The sequence below is a fragment of the Leucopleurus acutus genome (genome assembly GCF_964270905.1).
Source record: "Leucopleurus acutus genome assembly, chromosome: 1".
Taxonomy (NCBI): Eukaryota; Metazoa; Chordata; class Mammalia; order Artiodactyla; family Delphinidae; genus Leucopleurus; species Leucopleurus acutus.
This window is the reverse complement of record NC_139142.1, coordinates 142719107-142740820: the sequence shown is the minus strand read 5'-3', so window position 1 is coordinate 142740820 and position 21714 is coordinate 142719107. Positions and strand designations below refer to the sequence as shown.

Sequence of the window (21714 nt, the reverse complement as noted above, 5' to 3'; positions counted from 1 at the left end):
GTTCCCAATACCATGTTGGAACCTATCTGACCGAGGGGCAGTTGGGAACGGCTCCAGCCCCTCCTCAGTCTCCCAAATCCCTCGGGGGCTCCCCAACCCCAGAAGCACAGGCACAGCGAAAAAGCCGATGGAAGCGGAACGCCCTCCCGCAGCTCCACAGTGGGCTGAGCAGGAGGGCGGAGCGGACTTCTGTGATGTCACATGACCACGCCCCTCTGAGAGGACGCTGCGCCTGCGCTAGAACGGCTGCCTCGCTCCCGGAAGTGGAGGGTCTACACGCAGAACGCCGCTGGGTCTGGGTGCCCGGAGGCAGAAGCGCTCTCGGAGCTTCCCCATCGGTCCCCGACCGCCATGTCGTCTTTCGACACCAACCCCTTCGCGGACCCAGTGGACGTAAACCCCTTCCAGGTAGAGCCCTCATCTTACAGCGCTGTCTAGTGCCGAAGGCCGCCGCCCGGGCCTCTTCGCCACAGCCGGGAGACGTGGCGTAGGAGGGACGGGCCGTCTGCCCAATGGGAGAGCGGGCTTTGAGGGATGGCCTATCGTAGCGTCTGGGGGGCGGGACTAGCAGCAGGTGGACTAGCGGAGGGGGCGGGGTGCTGTACTCTGGGAAGAGGTGGGACTGTCTAGCTCCCGGGACGTAGCCCCTCTAACTGGACACTGCTGGGGAAGGGGACTGGCGCAGACACGATCAGGGAGACCCTCAGCTTCAGGGAGAGAAGCGACTTCACCTGAGGGGGATGTGTGGCTACCATGTCCCGCAGTCTTGGAGAGACACCAGCCTTGAGTCACTTTAGGAGAGGGGGTGACAGCAACATAATGAGGAGGTGGAACCCTCTAGTGGGATGGAGAAATGTGAGAAAATCCCAAGAACACGACCCCCCGCAACATACACACAGCCAACTAGTCTATAAGGTATAGGAGAGCCCCTGAGATTTGTCAGGAAAGGAAGGCTGGTAACCCAAGCTGAAATACGGCCTTGATAACAATTTTACACCTTGGCCATGGATCTAGTTTGGACTGGGTTTTGGCTAGATGTGAGAGCCCAGGTTAGGGAGGGAGGAGAGGGTCTTGAAGTGCAATGAATGTTGGTCTGATGGCCCTCTGTATGGTGGCAGGGTAGTTGAGATGCACTGACCTATGAGCTGGCCTCACCTTTTGAACAATAGACGGAGGAAGAAAGAGACTTCCTATTTAAAGCCAAAACTCTTCCGCCTTTGAGCTAAGAGCACAAGGCTATTCTTTTCCATGATGAAGGATTGGGACTCCTGTTAGCTCCACAGTTCCTATGTCTCTTGTTTCATGTCTGCTCAAAACCAGTTCTAGGGAAGCTTGCTTGTGCTGACTGGTGATTTATGAGCCCTGAGCTTTCTGCTTTGTCAGGATGTCACCAGGCACATGAACTCATCCTGCTTGTACTTTATTTTGGTCACTGGCAACTGTAAGTTTCCTGCAGGTGTAGGGGAAGTTCTTGGAGGGGTCCTTCCTGCAACTCACAGCATGAGCTTTCCCACCTTGAATCCCTTCAGGAGTTAGAACAAACAAAGGAGACTAGAATGAATGTCTGAGACTAAAAACTTTATGTCTCTTTCTTGGTCTCAAGGTGACTTAGCCACTGGGAGCCCTCAAGGCAAATTTTGATAGCTTTGTAACCTCAGGGAATTCCTAACATTCCTCATGTAGCTTAATGCTTCTTTACAGAACTATTTGGAGGACTTTATTTCTTATGTAATGCAGTCATCTCTATTTCAGTAAAGAAAGAACATTTGCATTTTTTTTCTTCTGCCAGTGTTTTCAGGTAACTGTTTTGCTTTAGTTATAAAACTGCTGTATGTTACTGGAGTTTGAGTTTTAGTAAGGATCTAGTAGCCTTTTGGTATGTGTGCTGGGTAATGATGTGCCTTTTTCTTTCTTCCTTTTTTTTTTTTTTGTCCTCTCAGAATCAGAAATAAAATGTCTGCTGCCATCTGACAGAGGCAGTCAGCTGTCCAAAGATGCAGAGAGCTTGTCTTCAGTGCTAGCAGTGGGACAAATAGTTGGCCTAAATTCTGCCCTGTATAAATAGCAGCTTGAAAGTCTTAAACCGTATCTCCAACCCCAGAAATGATTGTGCAAACTGTGGTAGAAGTAACTTCTGCATTCAAGCAAGACAGTCTGTCCATCAGGCAGCCCCAGGATATGGCAGGACAGGAAGCAGCTGTGGTCCTGTAAAGAGCAACATCTGGAGGGGAAGCCTGTGTGGGAAGAAGAGAGCTGGCTGGCTGCGATTCTGCTCCTCCTGCCCTGGGCTGGGTTTTCCCTCTTGGCGCACAGCTGTGTGGGGAGAAGGAGATTAGGGTGTGAGGCCCCAGATCTCCTTCTCCTGGAAAGCTGCCCTCCCTCTCCTTGTGATGGTAGTGTCTGCTTCCCTGACGGCCAGAGCTGGGACATTGGGAGGGTGTAGCCCTTGGGTGACTGGGTGTGAACCCAGCTTCATTTACCTAGGGTGTTGGCACAGAGCTCAGGAGAGAGCAGGTGGAGAGGAGATAGGCTCAGAAACTGTCACACCTAGCCGGCCCTCAGAGCAGAGCCTTTTTGTTTTCCTCCATGGTGGTTTACAAAAATGTACTTAGTGTTCGGAGTCCATGGTTGACTTTTAGAGCTGGGACATCCTCAGAAATCTCTTCTAACCCTTTAGTTTAGAGATGAGGAAACCAAGAACCCAGGGAGGATGGGACATACCAGAGTCACCAGCTAATTTGAAGCAGGAAGGGACTCAGATCCAGGTCTCATTCTCAGGACAGTGCTGTTTTAAAAGTTTTAAACTGCCTTGGTGTTACTTAGTCCAACAAATTAATATTAGGTAAGCTTTTTTGTTGTTGTTCAGTGGGTGGGGCTGGAATAATATGGATTGTATTGTGCTTTTTTAAGATGGTACTTTAATGCAGCATGTGTTCTGAGTAATACCAGTCCTGAAAGGTGCTCAGGGTTCTGTGGTCCAGTACGTTTAGGAATCATTTTTCTCGAAACTTGACCAGGCTTTTTAGTTTGTTAAAGGCTCCAAGAAATCCTACAATAAAGATATTTGCTCAACTTTGTTTGACCCAGCCTTTCTCAGAGTTATTCCGCCACGGAATCCTTTTTCTGCTAACTCTTGTAATATCCCCTGAAGCTCCTGGTGCGCCTTTAAGATGACTTCCTTATAAATGTTCTTTACGTATACCCTACTCTCATCCCCACCCCAAACTGTGGGCATGGGTTTTTATGATCCCCTCCTTGTGTATAGTTACAGTGGGATTATTAGAAAACTTCCTGCACAGTAACACTGTGAGTGGAAAATTGTCACAAGAGTGCAGAAGAGGTTTTACCAAACTACTAGGAGGAAGCAGGAAACTGCAAGCCAAGTGTGGCTGATTTCCCAACCTCCACTGGCACTGCCTAATCCCTCTGTGAATTATGGCACATCTGCTTTGTACCATCTGGGTATGCAGGTCCTTCTTTCCAGCATGTCTGTTGCCAAAATTTTCTCAGAAAGTCTTGGGTGATGAAGAGGTTGAGGGCTACAGGTAGGCATTGTACTCCCCGTTTTCTTTTTCAGCAGTCCACTAACAAGCAGCTCACCCAGGCAAATGCCTGGGCTGCTTTCCTACTTGGCGTATCTGCCAGGTTACCCCAGGCAGTCGGCATTGATCTCAAGGAGGGGGAGTGGACTGGTTGGTGGTGCTGAACAGAGAAAGCCTTTCAGCGTTCATGAGTTGCCAAATCACACCATATCACTTTCACACGTTGCCTCCTTGCAGTTAAAAGATAATCTCAGTGGTGTGGCTGCTTCCAAGGATTTAAAACGTTTCTCTCCTGTGGGAGGAGAAAGTGGTGGCAGAAACGTGATTTGGGTGTGAACAGAGTTACATGAAGTTCCCTGCACAGACACTGAGGGCTTTGTCACTTCCCAGAGAGGGTGGGCTCCAGCTTGACTGTACCTTTGGGAATTCTCAAAACCACCAGTTGGACCTGGTAGAACTTTCCTGTGGAACAGGAGCATTGTCTCGAGAAATTTGAAAATGGCAAGGTTCATATAGTTTAACTGTCCCCAGACAGCTGCCCAGATGGGGGTGGGGGGATGAGGGCGGTGTCCCTGACTTTATGGTTGGCGCCTGGAGCCAGGCTGGGTGTTCGAAAGCACTTGGCCAGAGACACAGCTGAACTTTGACCCTACACTATTAAGTTTTCTTTGGAGCCACTTGGTGTAGGATGATCCTGGGTTCAGAGAAATGGTAATATTTAACCAGGACAAACAAGGGGTACCTGCTGCTTCTTCAAGAAAAGAGTGCCATGCACATTAATTAGCAAGGTGTGACCCGTCCAGCGGTGCTCCTTTGAGATGCTGACATGTTTTTGCACATCACTGAGCCACTGCTGCTCCAAGATCCTGTGCAAGTGACCAAGATAAATGGGCACATGGCCTGTCAGAGCTTGTAATCTGGCAGGAGAGCTAAGAAATGCTCGCTGTTCATGACAGCATGCCGTGGTGCGTAAAGGGCAGTCAAAACTTGCCAAAAGGATCTGTGAGGGATCTGAGGAGGAACGAGGCAGAGTCCCGTGGTAGGAAGGGCTTGAGCTGAGAGCAGAAAGCCTGGCATATGGCAAGAGAGGGTATCTCAGGTGAAGGAGCGCCAAGAACTTAAAGTCGCTTCCACGCACTGTCACCCCCGCAGTCCCAGGCGCCTCCTCACTCTTGGATCCTGTGGTCTCTCTGGGAGCCATGGGCCCACGATATGCCTGCTGCTTGTGATGCGCAAGCTCATTTGGCCAGTCTCTTTTGAAATTCTCTCTGTCCTTGGCCTCTTTACACTGGTAACTCTCACCTCCTTCCGCCTGTTTTCTCTTCCTGTCTCATACCTTTAAGGGTGTCCTGGAGTTCTGTCCTTGACTTTGTTCTCGCTGTATACCTTTCCAAGTAAGTCTTTCCACTTTTATGGCTTCAGAATAGCATCTGTATACCAGCAGTCCCAGATCTAGAACTCTAGCCCTCACCATTCTCGTGAGCTTCAAACCAGTACTTCCAACTCTCACCTGGACATTTTTACCCATTCCACCCAGATGCATTTTAAAAAATTAATTAATTAATTTATTTATTTTATTTATTTTTTGTCTGTGTTGGGTCTTTGTTTTTGCGTGCTGGCTTTCTCTAGTTGCAGTGAGCAGGGACTACTCTTCATTGCAGTGCGTGGGCTTCTTGTTGCGGTGGCTTCTAGGTGCGCGGGCTTCAGTATTTGTGGCACGTGGGCTCAGTAGTTGTGGCGCATGGGCTTAGTTGCTCCGCAGCATGTGGGATCTTCCCGGACCAGGGCTCAAACCCGTGTCCCCTGCATTGGCAGGTGGATTCTTAACCACTGTGCCACCAGGGAAGTCCCGAGATACATTTTATACGTCTCTCCAGTGTGACTCAGTACCTTCTCAGATCCTCTCCCCACTCCCACACACCTGCTCCTGAAAATCTTGTTCCTCTTCTCCCATGACCGCCTTGTTCAGTGGCCCCCTCCCCTCCCCTCCCCTCCCCTCCCCTCCCCTCCCCTCCCCTCCCCTCCCCTCCCCTCCCCTCCCCCTCCCCTCCTCTCCCCTCCCCCTCCCCTCCCCTCCCCTCCCCCTCCCCTCCTCTCCCCGTCTTGTCTTGTCCTGCAGTAACTCCATACCTCAACCATCCCGGGGAGTGGCCGAGCCTGTGCCACCTACCTGAGAAGGGTCTCTGGAGCCCGTACCCTCTTCTCCATCTCCAGAGTCATCCCTTAGTTCAGGCCTTATTATCACCCACGTGGATTCTTGTGTCCCAGCCAGTCTTCCCACCATCCTCCTTCCCTACACATCACACTCTCCTCACTGCTGGCAGAGGTGATCACTGCTCACAATCTCTAGTTGTCCACGTTGCCCACAGGGTGAAGTCTGAACTCCTGCAGTATGGCCTGACCTCTTCTGCAGGCTGGTCCCTGGTGCTCCTCTCTGTATATACGCACTTCGCCCCACTGCCTCCAGAACCTTCTCCCTGAACACACGCAAGCTCTTTTTAAAGATGCTGTGTCTTTGCAAATGCTATTCTTCTCTTCCTCTTTAGTGCTTGCTAAATTTCTTTCCTCTTTCAAGATCCAGTTCAGATGCCACCTCAGTGAAGCCTTCCCTGAGTCTCCAGACAGCTTCCTCACTCCCTCCTCTGCGAGCCTATTGCACTTGCCTGCACCTTGTTCAGCACTGATAACGTGCTGTCACTTCTTGCCCTGGCTTCTGTTGTGTTCTCTGTGCTATTTGCTTCTTGGGGGCAGGAACCAAGGCTTTTTCTTTGTGCCCTTGCCCTGTGCTGGTGTGGAATGGTTTGTGTAGGGAGTAAACAGACCGAGGTGGAAGGAGATGGCGGGGGCTCCGTTTGATTGAGGACAGGCTGTGCCGAGAGGAGAGCTGGTGCCAGGTCAGGGAGGGCCTCAACGCCAGGCCGGGGACTTAGACTCACTTTTTTGGGTGCTTCTGTACATCACTGCTGTGGCAGGGAGGGAGGCCCCAAGGTGCATGTTGCTTATTTGGTGGGTTCTCAGGCTCTTTTTTTAAAAATAAGTGTGTACGTGTGTGTTTAACATAAACATAACATAATCACATTATAGAAAATTGGTAAAACAAAGTAAATCATCCATATTTCTACCAGTCTTTTACAACCGTTGTTATTTTGATGTATTTTCTATATGAGTACTTCTGACAGAATTGTCATTTGATATTCATATAACCAAGCCTTTTCTCTATTGCTGCCCTGTGTTCATAGCTGTGATTTTTAGTGTCTGTTTAGGCCATTGAGGGGATGTGCACCAAAATGTACTTGTGCTCGCTGTCACTGGATATTTAAGTCGTTCCCTGCTTTTTTTCCCCTGTTGTAAATACTGGTGCAATGAATACATTTGCAGATACAGATTTTTACATATTTTCCTCATGTTTCCTTTGGATGGCTTCTCAGGCTCTGGCTCAGAGAGTACCAAGGTTAACTGTGGCTCTTTGTACACCTGGGACCCAGCCAGCCGATCTGGCGATGACTGCCCCTTCTTGTTCTATGACACACAGCCTTGGCGCTAACGCAAATAGGACTTCACAGAGGTTCCAAAGTATTGGTGACTCTCTGCCTCCCAGAGAAAGTGGCCGAGTTTCTTTTAGTCCATGAGGTATTTATTTAATGTATTTATTTGGAGCCTGAAATAAATCTCACATTGGGAGCCTGGGTGGAGTGTAGGGTGGGAAAGCAAGGAAGAGTCACAGTAAACTCGAGCACAGCCAGGACCTGGGAGATGCATGGAAAGGGGTTGCCAAACTAGTGAAAGCAAGTGTGTTTTTCAAGGCCCTTCCCCGGCAGAGTTGCAGCCTAGCTGTGCTGCGTCTTTTTCTCAGTCCCTCACACCCCAGCTCCACGGAGTGTTCCTTTGCCCCGCAGCTGTGGTGGCCTGAGCTTTCTGACTGGGCCTTTGCTCCCCTTCCTCCCCTCCTCTTGGAACTGTGCCTTTCTCCAAGCCCTCCTGGGCCTCCTCTCCCCTCCCCTCCCCTCCCCTCCCCTCCTGTTTTTACTCCCGTGCTGTGTGCACGTGTCTCAGCTACCAGATTTTGGTCTCCAGAAGGGCAATAGCCGCGTCCTTTTCCTCTTGGTGTGTCCCTCACACTGTTTGTGACTGCTTGCTGAGTGAAAAGAACTGAGATCAGGAGCATTCTGTTTGTTATAAATTCAGTAAAGGGCATTAACCAGTTTGAGTCCTTTGGGCACTGAGGGAGTGTCAGGTTACTTCTTTGTAGTTGAAACTTAGCTCTCACCATGCTTTTAAATAACTACTTGACCCACTTGTGAGCCAGCTGATGCTGGGTGAGTGGGAAGGAAGGTTGCTGCTGTTGACTTCTTACTTGTGACTTGGAGTAAAATCTGAGGGTCCTCATTCAGGCCAGTCAGTGTGGTTCTTACTTGCAAGATTCTCTGCCTGTGTCCTACCAGGGGTGTTCGCCAGGAAAGACTGCTCTGAAGTCTGGGAATAAAGAGCCGAGCAGAAGCAGTCGTCCCAGTCACTCACGGTGCCCTTGTCAGCATCCCTCAACCCCTCAACCCCACGTTGACTGAACACCTTCCGTTGGTCAGCCCCCAAGCCAGGCTTTGGGGACGCACTGCCCACTCAGGTTTACCACTTGTGTCTTTGGAGACAGACAGACTTGGATTCAAAATTGGGCTCAGAGACTTCCCTGGTGGCGCAGTAGTTAAGAATCCGCCTGCCAATGCAGGGGACACGGGTTCGAGCCCTGGTCTGGGAAGATCCCACATGCCGTGGAGCAGCTAAGCCTGTGTGCCACAACTACTGAGCCTGCGCTCTAGAGCCCTTGAGTCACAACTACTGAATCGCGCACCCTAGAGCCCGTGCTCCACAACAAGAGAAGCCACTGCAATGAGAAGCCTGTGCACCACAACAAAGAGTAGCCCCCGCTCGCCACAACTAGAGAAAGCCCCAGCGCGACCATAACTAACTATCTAACTAACAAAAATAAAATCTGGCTCAGCCACTACGGTCCCTGAGGTCTTGGATGAGCTACTTCCCCTCTCTGAGCTGGGAACTTCCCCTCACAACAGGATGGTTGTGAGGTTGAATGAGGAGGTGCGTTGTAGCTTTTCTCAGCCAGTGCTGCTCAGCTGGGCTGTGGAACACAGAAGCTGAGTGGAGCTAGTGTTTTCTCCATTCTCCCAAGGATGGAACATAACCAGGACTGTTCTAGATGTGCAGGAGAGAAGTCAAGTCACTGCAGACAGTGGATGCCTTGGGGCAATGGGGCTTAATTCTGTCGAGGAACCAGGTTGAAAAAGAACCTGGTAGAACCTTCTTTTCTGGTGGCTTGACACAGTGGCCAGTTCTGGGATGACTAGAATTCCACAGTAGCATCGCTGTGTGATGAGCCTGGCACATGGTAGACACTCAGTAAATGTCTGCTCCCTTGGCTGTCCCTCTTCTTCCCTCCCTCTCTCACCAGGCCTCAGCCTCTCTTGAAGCCGTATACATCTTTCAGAAAGAGCCTAGGTCTCCTCAGGTGGAAAGTACCCATGTCTCCCATAGTGTTCCAGGCTCCTTTTCCCAGGCAAGGTGCCTCTGGGCCCCAGGGCTGCTGCTGTGATGCAAGTGGCCTTCCCCTTCTGTATGCCCTAGCATTTGGGCAGTAGCTCCTGGAGAAAGCAGAGGAGGGCCTGCAGCATCTAGCACTTATTCTCAGACATTACCTGAGCTTCTGCTTGCATCAGGCTCTCTTCACCAAGCACTGGGGAGCCAGAAATATGAACTAGATCCAGAAACACCTGGTTACAGAGTTTATAGCCTGCTAGAGGAGACAGGATTTGTTTGTGGTGAGCCTGGTGAGGGTCCAGGGCCGATTTTTTTAAGATTTTATAGAAAGGAGGAGGGGTCACTATGGATAGGGTAGTCAGTCCCCCTGCCTCCCAGAATCCTCTTCTGGCTGACCTTGGTAAAGGAAATGACATCTCTTCATGGCTCTGGAGGCTGCCTATTAAACATGCGTACCACAGCCAGGCATGTACGCTGGCTCCTGAAACTGCTGCCAGAGCTGCCCTGCTGTCCTTGTCCTGTAGTGACAGACTCAAGTTCCTTGGACAGTGGATCTGATTTCAGTGACTTCAGCTCACTTTCTCTGCTGTGGCTTGATGTCTGTAGAGTCTGAAAGGGGAACAGATACTGAGCCCCAGATCTTTCATACAGGAAGGCAGCTCAGTAATTCTGGGATAAATCTGCTAGATGTTCAGCCAACAACCTCAAGGCCAGTTCGCCAACTTCAGGTGGCCTCTCAGGCCTCACCTTGTCACTTTGTCCAAGTTGCAGGAGCCACCAGGCAGGGATGGTGTCCAGCAGAAAGGACACAGCCACACTGCCTCTTTGCAGAGGAGACTGGGTGAGGTGCAGAGGACAAGGACCATCCAGAGATGGGAAGTGAGTTGGGGCTGGGCTAGGCCCTGGGGCCCTGCAGACACAGGCTCACCTTCTAGGAGCTGACGGCCTTGGTAGGAAGTTAGTGTGTGTGAAAAAGGTATGTTCGGTGCTGACCCGTGGCTCTATAAATGTTCAGAATAGCGAGCCAGCTCCCATTTTGAGACCTAGGACAAGTACTGCACTGTGGCGAATATCCGTTTCCACAGCTAAAAATTGAGGGGTGGTTTTCTGAGGGTCTGTCTGTTGTTAACGTTGTGTTTAAGAATCCAATCTATGGAGGCTTCCTGCTGGAGGGGAAGCTGGGCATGAAGGACAGGAGCATCCGGACCAGTAGTGAGGGACTAGGGGTGAGGTGTACAGACAGGGGAGCCTAGGTGAGGCCTTATAACGGGGACCTTGGCAGAGTCTGGTGCCAGCTGTTTCCCTCAGAGGCATCTCTGTCCAGCTGGACCTGAGCCCCATGCTGTTTTGTATGGGGAAGGGGAGGGAGTGTACAGGAGCTCTGTTGGGTGAGGGGCAGGATGAAGACAGCCCAGCCTCAGGCCAGCACGGAAGCTGCTCTGGTGGAGAGGGTGGCGGAGATCCCTGCGTGAGGCCCTCAGCATGAAGGGTTGGCCTCGGCAGAGATCAGATGGGAAAGGGAAGATTGAAAACTCGGGAAAAGGCTGTGTTCTGAGGACATTTTTGCATTTTCTGAAAAGAATCTGGAAAAAAAAAAAACCCAAAACAATTTCTTGGCTTTTCATCTGCGTCCTTCATATCTGTATTCCTAGCAAGTGTGCATGATTTAATAAAATTAGCACTGGCAGCCAGCAGCATGTTTTTGTTCCAGAATCTTAAACTGTCCTTTAAAAAATAAGAGGAATAAATGTTTTCTGTAAAATAATAAATAAAACAGTACAGAGAGGTTAGAAAGTGAAAAGTACATATCCATCCACACCACCTCATTTACCCGCCTCCCCCACCTGCTTCCCCTCCAAAAAAAAAAAAACAAACCCTCCCTGGAGGTAAATACTATAAACCATTTTAAATTTCTTTGTTTTCTTTGTTTTTTTTTTTTGGCTGTGCTGTGTGGCTTGTGGGATCTTAGTTCCCCGATCTTAGTTCACTGGCTTGAACCCGGGCCCCGGCAGTGAAAGCGCCAAGTCCCAACCACTGGAGTGCCAGGGAATTCCCTAACCGTTTTGAATTTCTAAAGGGCACTAATAGGAACTTGTGTGGTGTCTATTCCCATGCCTCAGAGTGTAGACCTTGCTCTGGGTCTCTTCCGGGAAGTCATCTGGGCTGAACCGCTCCTTTTCCAGAAAGGGAAAAGCGATTGCAGCTGTGGTGTGGCAGAGGCTGGGCACAGGAGCCTTCGGGAGAGGCTTTCCAGGGCACTAGGAAGGGCCATCAGCAGCCTTACTTCAGCCAGGTGTCCCTGGGAGGGGCCAAGAGATGGTGATCTCCCTCTGCCTCACCAAGGTTCTCCCTTTTCCCTAGCGTCTAATGGCTCTTTTTCGCCTTCTCAGGATCCCTCTGTGACCCAGCTGACCAGTGCGCCACAAGGAGGCCTGGCTGAGTTCAACCCCTTCTCCGAGGTTGGTGAGCATGCCCTCTTTCTGAGTCCCTGGGTCCTCTGGGTGGTGCTGGCGTCTCTGGGGTAAGGAGACTTGGCAGAGACAGAGACAGAATAGCTGCAATCCTCAAAGGGACAGTCCTAATGTGAACTCAGGGGGGTGGGGTAAGGATGAGGAACTCATCCATTCTCCTCCTGGGGTCCGTGATCTGGGCCCCTCCCAGAACAGGGCCAGGCGATGCTGGGGAGCTCTGGATCCAGCAAGGGTCTGGGTTAGGCATCACATCGTCCAGAGCCTGAGGCTCGTTGGCCAAGAAGCTGCAGAAGGAGGCCCAGGGAAGGCCCAGAGGGAGTGCCCCTCACAGGCAGGGGCATATCACTCACCCTGCTGTGGGTTTGTCCCCACATGGCCAACTAGTGGAGGCCCACTCACCTCCGTCCTCTGATCTGCCCCATGCAGACAAATGCGGCGACAACGGTTCCTGTCACACAGCACCCCGGGCCCTCGCAGCCGGCAGTTCTCCAGCCCTCAGTGGAGCCAACACAGCCAACACCCCAGGTACTGTTGACAGGATCCCTGTGACCGCTCCTTTCCAGAAAGGGACACACCCAGACCAGTAGCTGAGCCCTGAGATTGAGGGGTGGGCAGAGGGCTTTCATCCCTGGCTTCCCTTTCAGGGCCCTTTGGATCATCTCTTGGAAGTTGGTCACTTGCAGATGGAGAGTCTGCTCTGCCAACCTATATCGTCTCCCAATATCCTCTCCCCCACCCTACTTCCACCACCCAAAATAAGCTCTACTCACCAGGCCAGGGTCCTTGGTGTCAGAGAGAGCATTTGATCCTGTTGTGCCATTCCACATCCTCCTTGGGCCTTTGGTTTGTTCTCTCTCACACAGGGCCCAGAATCTCTCTTCTCTCCCTCCCTTCCTCTCTCTCTCTCTCTCCTCCTTCTTTTCTTTCTTTTAACCTCATTTATTCCCGCCCACCTTCCTGTTTTCCTTTGTCCCTTCACCAAATACTGTGAATCTTTCTGCTTTGTGCCCGACACTCCCCTCCATGCCTCACTGCCCTACCCCACGCTCCTCACTGCCCCCGGTGAGTATGGCCCACAGTGGAGTTGTATGTTGCAGCTTCTGCTTAGACAGGCCAGCAAGTTCCTGCCTACTAGATTCCTGGCAGTGAGCGAGCTCTCCGAGAGGCAGATGCTACTAGGAGGAGATAGTATTCTCAGAGACAGCTACATGCGAAACCTTCCGAAGGTAGGCAAAGTATAGATGAGCAAGGGTGAGGGCAAGGCCCCTGGAGCCTGCCCAAGCGGGGCTGTGGACTCTAGCGGGCCCCAGGCTGCCCCTACCGTCTGACTGGACTTGCTCTGAACGTTCTGCCCTGCCTGGGCCCTTGAGCCCCACCTGTGGCCCTAGAACCCTGTGGAGGTGAGGCAAGGCTTAGGGGCAGGGGTGACTTTGCTGTTCGGCTGGGTGGTGGGCCGTAGGGACCTGGTCCTACTCAGCTGAAGTTGCAGACTTGGGAGAGGAGGCTAAGCCCCTCCACGTGGTCTCAGGTGGTCAATTCTTCCGCCCCCACTGCTTGAAGTTTACCTCCTGAAGGTAGCCTTAGCTCTTTGGAGAACGCCTTTTGGAGAGAGAGCGCACGCGCGTAGCTACGTATGTACAGGTATGCCTGCCTTGTCATCCTGTGGGACGACCTGTTTGATACCTGCTCCCTAAAGAGGACTGTAGACTTCAGGAGGAACCAGGTCCCAACAGGGGGAGCAGGGCCCTGGGCTGCAACACCAGACCCAAGCCCAGCCGTATTCAGCCTCACGTGTAGTATCCTAGCTGCCTCACTCAGAGGCCCAGCTCTGCCTGGAGAGGGAGAAAGCTTGGACTCTTCATGCCATGAAAGCCAGGCGAGGCAGGGCCACACCTAAAGGGCTGTCCTGGGTTATACTGGGTAACAGTTCAGGTGGACCTCTGGGCAGCTCCTGGGGGTGGGGCAGGGGGTGGTGCTTAAACATAGATTCCCCAAGGCTCTGGGTACCCAAGGCTGCGCTCGAGTATCTCCCTTCCCCTCGCACTGCTGGCAGGATTGCACTGTTTCCCCTTCACACACACACACACACAAACACACACACCCACACTTCAAGTGAGGTTGGGTCTCTGGGTTTCTGGCTGTAGGTTAGTTTCTTGTGAGGTCTTTTTCCCTTTGCCGTTACTCCAGAAATCACTTTAACTGAACTTTGCCTGGACTCCAATATGGGAAATAACCCTAACCCTAACTCAAGCTCAGGGATGAAGGGGAGAGAAGAGCCCTGGTAATGGCTAAGGGGCCAGAGGTGGTATAGAGGTGGTAGGGGGCAGGTCACCTTGGCCTCTCTCCGGTGGTCTCAGGTACCCAAGACACCCTGGGGCTAGGACTCTGGGCTCTCCCTGCATGGGGGCAAGGCCCCTCTGACTTCTGCTCATGCTGACACTGTCTCACTGTCTCTTGTGTCTGGCCACCCGCCACCTCCTCTGTTCCCTCCAGGCTGTGGCCTCTGCAGCCCAGGCAAGCCTGCTCCGGCAGCAGGAAGAACTGGACAGGAAAGCAGCTGAGCTGGAACGCAAGGAGCGGGAGCTGCAGAGCACTGTAACCAACTTACACAGTAAGGGAGGCCACCGTGCTTGGCTTAGGGAGTTCCCCAAGCCCTCTTGTTCTGGGGCAGCCTCGGAGCTTTGCTGAACTCCTGTTCATCTTAGAATGGCATTGGCCTTGGGGAATACCAAGTAAGGTGGAGGTTAGGAGACTTGCCATGTAGTCCTAATGGATATAGATTATTTCTACACTCCTTCCCAGCTCTAGAATTCTTAGATAGAGTGGGGGCACTGGTCCCAGGATTCCTTACTCATGATGAGGACCCTTTGCGCTTATGGTCTGGTTGTTAATGAAAATAATCACTTAGGCTGTTGAGCTCTGTGTTTCCCAGTACATTTGGGGTCCATTATCTTGGAGTGAGCTCATGGGTATTTGTGTCCCATCACCCTTTTCCCATCTCACTCCGTATCCATAGACCCCGAGCCCCGCCTGCTGGCGCCGCTCTGGGAGCCCTGGTTTGACCCATGAATGAGGCCAGTGTGTGCATTCCGCCAAGCTGCTGCTGAGGCTGGGCTCACGTCCTCACCTCTTTCCACACAGTGAGAGAGAACAACTGGCCGCCCCTGCCCGTGTGGTGCCCTGTCAAGCCCTGCTTCTATCAGGATTTCTCCACAGAGATCCCTGCCGACTACCAGCGGATATGCAAGATGCTCTACTATCTCTGGATGTGTGAGTCCCGCTCCTGCCCCTTTGAGCTCCAGGGTGAAATGGGCTGTGACTCAAGAGCCCTATCTCTGCTCTGGCGGCTCCTCCCTGGCGGGCTCCAGCCTTTCTCAGTGCTGGGCTGGGGGGTGCCTTCTGCCCACATAATTGGCCTTCTACAGTCTGCTGCCTGTCCTAGGAACCTCCCCTCAAGGGCCAGTCCAGACCATGGATCGGGTAGAGTGGGACTAGCTGGAGGCTTCTGAGTTCCTGCAGAGCTCACTACACTAAAGGACCCTCCTTAGGTGAAGGCCTCCCCTCCCCACAGTCCCCTCAGCTCCTAGGAGTGAGGATAAAAGACTTCCTGTAGCTGCATTGTGGGCTGGGCAGGACCAGGGGAAAGAGTTGCTGAGAGAAAGACTTCATTCCCCAAGGGTCAGCCCTTGGGTCTGCATCTGCCCCTCCACTGCCATTCCTCATATACCTATGCTGTCCCATCGTCTCTTAGGAACTTGGTTTGGTCCCTGGTTTTAAGGTCGCAGAAAACCAGGATTTGGGAACTAACCCCGCCGGTGTACAGACTGAGGTCCTCTAGTATTTCTGCAGCTGCCCTCATAGCCTGGACTTCTTTTCCTCTGCAGGGGTGGTTTGCCTTGTTGGGGAAGCCTTCAGTCACCTTGGTACAAGCCTCTCTATCTCTCCCCTCTCCTTTCCCAGTGCATTCAGTGACCCTGTTTTTGAACCTGCTTGCCTGCCTGGCCTGGTTCTTAGTCGACACCTCCAAGGGAGTAGACTTTGGCCTCTCGATCTTGTGGTTTGTGATCTTCACCCCCTGTGCCTTCCTTTGTTGGTACCGACCCGTCTACAAGGCTTTTAGGTGAGTGGGGCTGGGGCGAGGGGTGAAGCTGGCATCCCCGGTCGCAGGCCAAATAAGCCCTGGGGCCCCATCCCAGTCTTAGAGCAGAATGGATTGGTGGGCAAATTCACTTTCCCATTTCCACCCATAGTGAGAGCAGACAGGAAAGCTGTTTTCCTCAGTTGTACCTGAGGTCTGCTCTGGGCCCTGTCCTTGGACTAGACACAGGAGACCTAGAGAGGAAATCAGCAGCCTTACTTGCCTTCCCCCTGCTCCCAGTTTGTCTGGTTCGGTGGGATTTTAGTCACTGGGAAGAGGGTGTGCTTCTCTGATAGAAGTGGGACTTCTCTGATAGTCAGACAGAGTCTGACAGATTCGGATAAGCTCTCAATGGCTTACCCCTCCATGCTCATTTCTGCTCCTCCCCCACCTCCCCAATAACTCATGAGCATCGCTGAGTGCCAGTATTTGACCGGTTGACCTAGAGTCGATTCTGTGGACATGAATGAATCCACCTCACAACCCCCTAGGGCTTTAGAATTGTGCCTCAGAGTTGATGCTTTCAGGACAGAGAGCCCAGCAGGCCCCTGGAAGAGGGGGCGGGGCAAGTGGCTGAACCCTCCCATGCACTCAGCAGGGTTGCACTCACTGAATATGCACTCTGTATTCTTGCCCTCCAGGACACCGAGATGGAAGTACTCAAAACACCAGTTTTGTCTGATATTCCCTACTCCCCAAATACCTTTTCTTCTGCCCAGGACTACAGTTCTATTATAAAAGATTTATCATCTTTATAACAGGCTTAGATTTTCTTCCCTGTTATAATGCAAATAAGTACTCCAGGAAATGGACTGTTAGGCTGTTTACATTGTCCTTGGGGTGAGCAACTTTATTAGTTCTTTGAGGAAGCAGTCAAGCACTGACCCCTTAAATTGGAAGGCAGTGGAAGGCAAGCCCTTTTTGATTATGATGGTGAGTGCCTGTGTCCTTAGGGACAGTGTGGCTGGCCCGCTGGAGCTCTTTCTACTAGCATCCTACCTCCTGGCTCCTAGCGAGGAAGGTGTCATAGCAAGTGAGGAAGGCTGAGGAATGAGCCCCAAACCCTCTTGTGACTTCTCGTTTCCCCCTCTCTCCACAGGTCTGACAACTCTTTCAGCTTCTTCGTGTTCTTCTTTGTATTCTTTTGTCAAATAGGGATCTACATCATCCAGTTGATCGGCATCCCTAGCTTGGGGGACAGGTGAGAGCTGGGGTAGCACAGAGGGAGTTGTGCCCTGTTTCTCTGCTCCTAGAAAGCCCCCACAGATGACCCATCTTCCACCGTGGCAGGGAGAGGGGACGGTGGGTCAGCTGGGGTCTGCCTTTGTGCCCCCGTCCACTTCTTCACTGGTAACCTACACTCACTGTCTTGCCTTGCTCACCACTTTCTGGGGCATTGTGAGTGGACTTGGCCTGAATCCTTAGGCTACCAGGGCTGTGTCCTGCCCGGGATGGCCTCCTCTTCCTTTTCTCCTGCCATGCCCTCCTAGAGGCTGGTGCTACTCTCATAGGCCCCAGACAAGCCCTGAGGTTTGGGCAGCTGCTGATGGGTGTCCTGGCCTTTGCAAACTGTGAGCTGTGACTTTTTGCAGAGGCCCTGTCATCTCAGGAGATGGAGCCCTTGCCCCTTGTGAATCAGCTCCTTCTGGCTGCTCTCCTTGAGCACAGCTGGCTTGAGTGTCCTGGCTACTGCAGTCTTCAGCTCAGAATTAGTCTCAAAAAGAAAAGCCAATGGCTGATGTTTTCCTTTCTGCTCCAGTGCACAGGGAACATTACAGAAAGGTCAGGCTGGCACTTGGCTGAAAGCCTGAGCCTGGAAGGGCTGTACTATTTTGGTCCCCTCCCTCCAGTGGAGCTGGCAAGTCCAGAGTGGTGGGGAGGGGTGACTCAGCTCGCACTCGGAGCAAGTGCACACTGCCCTCCCCGCACCCCTCTTCCTTCTCACCTTGCTGTTTCTAATCTGGCCCCTTTTCTCTTTGACTGGTGACCCAGTTTCATTACTCATTACCCTAAGTGAGGTCTGGTAAAAGGCTGTGATTAATAACTGCTGTTTATACCCCGGACTGGGAGCCAGAAGGCTTGAGTTCTGGTCCTGGCTCAGCCACTCACTGCCCTGCCTGGATGAGCTCTGCAGCCTCCAGCCTCCCAGTGCCTTTCTCATCTCACCTCAGAACCCCCCCGATTGGGTGGATATAATCCCCCCTCCCTTTTTTGTTATTGATTGTAAAATACACATAACATAAAATTTATCATTTTATTTACCACTTAAACCATTTTAAAATGTACAATTCAGTGGCATTTAGTACATTCACAGTGTTGTGCAAACATCACCACTGTCTAGTTCCAAAACATTTGCTTCACCCCATAAGGAAACTCCATGCCCATTAAGCAATCACTCCTCGTTCCCTCGTTCCCTTGTTCCCTGAGCCCCTGGCAACCACTGAGCTGCTTTCTGTCTCTCTGGATTTGCCTATTCTGAACATCTCATATAAATGGAATCATACAACATGTGGCCTTTTGTGCCTGGCTTCTTTCACTTAGCATAATGTTTTCAAGGTTCATGTTATTACTTCATTCCATTTTATGGCTAAATAATATCACATTGTTTTTGGAGATACTGCATTTTGTTTATCCACTCATCGCTTGATAAACATTTGGATTTCCACCTTTTTGCTGTTGTGAATAGTGCTGCTGTGAACATTTGTGTACAGGTTTTTGAGTACCTGTTTTCAGTTCTTTTGGGTGTGTATCCTGGGGTGGAATTGCTGGGTCATATGGTAATTCTGTGTGTAATTTATTGAGGAACTGCCAAACTGCTTCCCACAGAGGCTGAACCATTTCACGTTCCCAATAGCAATGTATGAGAGTTCCGGTCCCTCCATATCCTCACCAGCATTTGTTATTTTCCTCTTTTTTTTCCTTTTTTCTATTATAGCCAGTCGAGAAGTGTGGTAATTCATTGTGGTTTTGATTGCTGTTTCCTGAATGATTGTGATGTTGGCCATCTTTTATATGCTTGTTTGGCCATTTGTATATTTTCTTTGGAGAAATGTCTATTCATATCGTTTGCTGATTTAGTAATTGGGTTGTCTATTGTTGAGTTCTTTATATATTCAGCATTGTAGCTGCTTATCAGATATAAATTTTTTTCCTTTCTGTGTGTTGTTTTTCACTCTTGATAGTATCCTTTGATGTACAAAGGTTTTAAATTTTGATGAAATCCAATAGTTTTAGTTATTATTAGGTTTGAGTTAATTTTTGTATGTGGTCAAAGTAGGGTCCCCCGTCATTGTTTTGCATGTGGATATCCAGTTGTCCCTGCACCATTTGTTGAAGAGGCCATTCTTTCCCCATTCAGTGGTCTTGGCACACTTGTCAAAAATCAGTTGACGATTGGGATTTCCCTGGCGGTCCAGTGGTTGGGACTCCACACTTCTGGGGAACTAAGATCCCACATGCCACGTGGCCAAAAAAAAAAAAAAATCAGTTGATGATAATATATAGGTTTGTTTCTGGGCTCTCAATTCTATTCCGTTGATCTATACATCTGTCCTGATGCCAGTACCGTACTGTTTTGATAGCTATAGCTTTGTAGTAAGTTTTAAAATCAGAAAATGTGAGGACATCCCCTTTATAGATGAGGACACTGGGGCTCAGGAAGGAGACATGACTGGCTGGAGGCAGGGGCTGTCCCTGGGCCGCAGTGGCAGGAGCTGAGGTGAGAGGATGAATGTAGTGGGTTGGCCAGTGGTCCTCCTTCTCAGAGAGGGGGCCCTCAGGAGTGAGTAGCCAGGCTTTCCATGTCCCCCCTAACCCCCAGAGCAGCAGGAAAAGGCTCTACCCAGGGCTATTCCTGACTGTGAAGGCAGCAGCCACATCCTCCCTTCCAGACCTCACATGGCCCAAAGATTCCCAGTGGGCAGTGTGGGGCCTGATGGCCTTCACAGAGGCATGGCCTCTGCAGGGAGATGCCTGGGCGGTGTTCAGCACACAGTGGCCATTTGGAGAAGAGCCCCTCACGGGGAGCTCTGGGGCCCAATCCCACTACACTCCCTACAGCCTCTTCCTCCCTTGCAGTGGTTGGATCGCAGCCCTGTCTATACTGAAGCAAGACTTGGCTGTGTCGATCATCATGATGGTGGTGGCTGGCTTCTTCACCCTCTGTGCCGTGCTCTCACTCTTCCTCCTAAAGCGGGTGAGTGGTGGGTGCTGGGCCAGCTGCAAGCCCAAGGAAGCAGGCACCTCTCTCCTGCCTTCTCCATGGGGGTGTTCACCACTACAGCAGTTGGGCCTCCTGGGTCCTCAAAGGTCCAGCAGCTTCCTCCAAGGTTCTGGGTGGGAGGTCAGGCAGGCTGGGGTTTGTGGTGGCTCCCTTGGGAATATAACCTGGATGACTTGGTTCCTGGTGGCCCACAGGGCGGGGCTTCTCTCACCACAGCCTCTTTCCGCAGGTGCACTCCCTGTACCGCCGGACGGGGGCCAGCTTCCAGCAGGCCCAAGAGGAGTTTTCCCAGGGCATCTTCAGTAACAGGACCTTCCGCAGCGCCGCCTCATCTGCTGCCCGAGGAGCCTTCCAGGGGAATTAGTCCTCCTGACTCTCTTCCTCTGCCCTGGCCTTTTCTCTCACCTGCCTTCTGAGCTGCACTTTCCGTGGGTGCCTTAAGCAGTGACTATGCCCAGCACAGACCTGGGGAGGGTCTTGCCCGTGGCTCTTCCTCCTTCCTCAGCAACCAGCTCTCCCTTCCACCCGAGGAAAGTGGCGGGAGGGACAGGGACTGTTTTTTACACAAGAGGAAAAAAAACAGCTGTCTTTCCTTCTCTGGTGGTGGTTTGGTAGGATTTTTTTGTCTCTCTGGAAGCAGCGGGACTGAAGTTCTCTTCTCCCTACACACATACACACACATGTACTCACACACATACAGACACACATGTAAACACTTGGGGTCACTGGCAGCCCTTGGCCCACCCCAGCTGGAGTTTTATTTCTGCTGGAGTCCTGAGATTCCACTCTTTCCCCAACAGGCCTGGCCTGAATCTGGTGTCACAGACCCAGCCTCTGGCTCCCACAGTCCTGCCCTTCTTTCCTGCCCAGGCTGGGGTAGCCTCCTAAGGGCTCCCCTTTAGATGAGCTGCAGTCTGAACTCTGTTCCTCAGATCACTGGAGTGGTCTCCGGGCTTCCAGAGCCTCTAACCTGGTTGCCCCAGCCTCTTTTCCTGCCTCATGTTTCTCACAAACAGTTTCATAGCCCTTTAGGCCCCCTGCACCCTCCCAGTGTGCCCTCTGGGACCCTTCCCTCTTTAGACTTACTGAACGTGCAATGGGGTTGGTAGGGATTTGCGGATGGAGAGGGATAGAGGACGCCGACCCAAAGTTGTCTTGGCCAGCCTTTGGCTGTCTTCTAGGAAGGTGGGTTTGACTGTTTGCTTGTGGTTTATTTGGTCCTGTCTGTTTTGATTTCTTCTCTTCCGGAGAGATAGCTGCCCTTTCCCTTGGCCTCAGATTCTGCCCCCCCCACCCCTGCCCCCCACCATCAGCAATATCTAGCTTGTATGACTCAGAGGGAGGGCAGGGGGAATCAGTTCAGAACTGCATGCTACAGGCCACCTTTCTGAGGGTTCCAGACTAATCCTCTAGGGTTCTCCCATACTCCCAAGTAGAGTCTAGGTCACCTTCCACTAGTCCTGGGGATTCCCAAGGAGGTGTGTCACTGTGATGGGTGCTTAGGAGTTCATGGTTAAAACCTGTACCCTGTCCTCCAGAGGCGGTAGGAGTCGGTGGGTGGACTGAGGGGACTTCTCAAAAAGCTGGCCAACCTGCTACCCAGAGACAGCCCTCAAGCTGCCAGCTTACACAGCCCCAGAGCCACTGAATGATAATGGCAGTGACCAAGGTTTTGTAAACTCCTTTCTGGTATTTTTTTCTCTGTGTATAAATGTATATGTTATGTCTCAATTTTGTCCTTAAATAAAAACAAGACATTTTCAGACAATACTGGTCCTCATGTCTGCTGGACTT

The 21714-nt window shown here is 51.5% G+C and overlaps 1 protein-coding gene across 2 annotated transcripts; it reads left to right on the top strand.

Annotated features, from left to right (window-relative positions):
• Positions 1-258: 258 nt before the first annotated feature.
• Positions 259-21651, top strand: SCAMP2 (secretory carrier membrane protein 2). 2 transcript variants are annotated; one of them, XM_082841563.1, is made up of 9 exons: positions 259-408; positions 11480-11548; positions 11987-12085; positions 14054-14171; positions 14702-14830; positions 15530-15680; positions 16798-16899; positions 19776-19893; positions 20150-21651. In XM_082841563.1, the coding sequence occupies exons 1-9, from the start codon at positions 352-354 to the stop codon at positions 20282-20284; spliced, it is 978 nt and encodes a 325-aa protein (XP_082697689.1). In that variant the 5' UTR covers positions 259-351; the 3' UTR covers positions 20285-21651. The 2 variants fall into 2 exon arrangements, with proteins under 2 accessions (XP_082697689.1, XP_082697688.1); XM_082841562.1 differs by having other exon boundaries at positions 15521-15680.
• Positions 21652-21714: the final 63 nt, after the last annotated feature.

Bases quoted from the DNA above. Each gene is read 5' to 3' on its own strand.
- SCAMP2 (XM_082841562.1), top strand. From the start codon at position 352: ATGTCGTCTTTCGACACCAACCCCTTCGCGGACCCAGTGGACGTAAAC. The intron at 12,086-14,053 runs GTACTGTTGACA...TGTTCCCTCCAG, and splicing joins CAACACAGCCAACACCCCAG to GCTGTGGCCTCTGCAGCCCA. The intron at 15,681-16,797 runs GTGAGTGGGGCT...CTCTCTCCACAG, and splicing joins CCCGTCTACAAGGCTTTTAG to GTCTGACAACTCTTTCAGCT.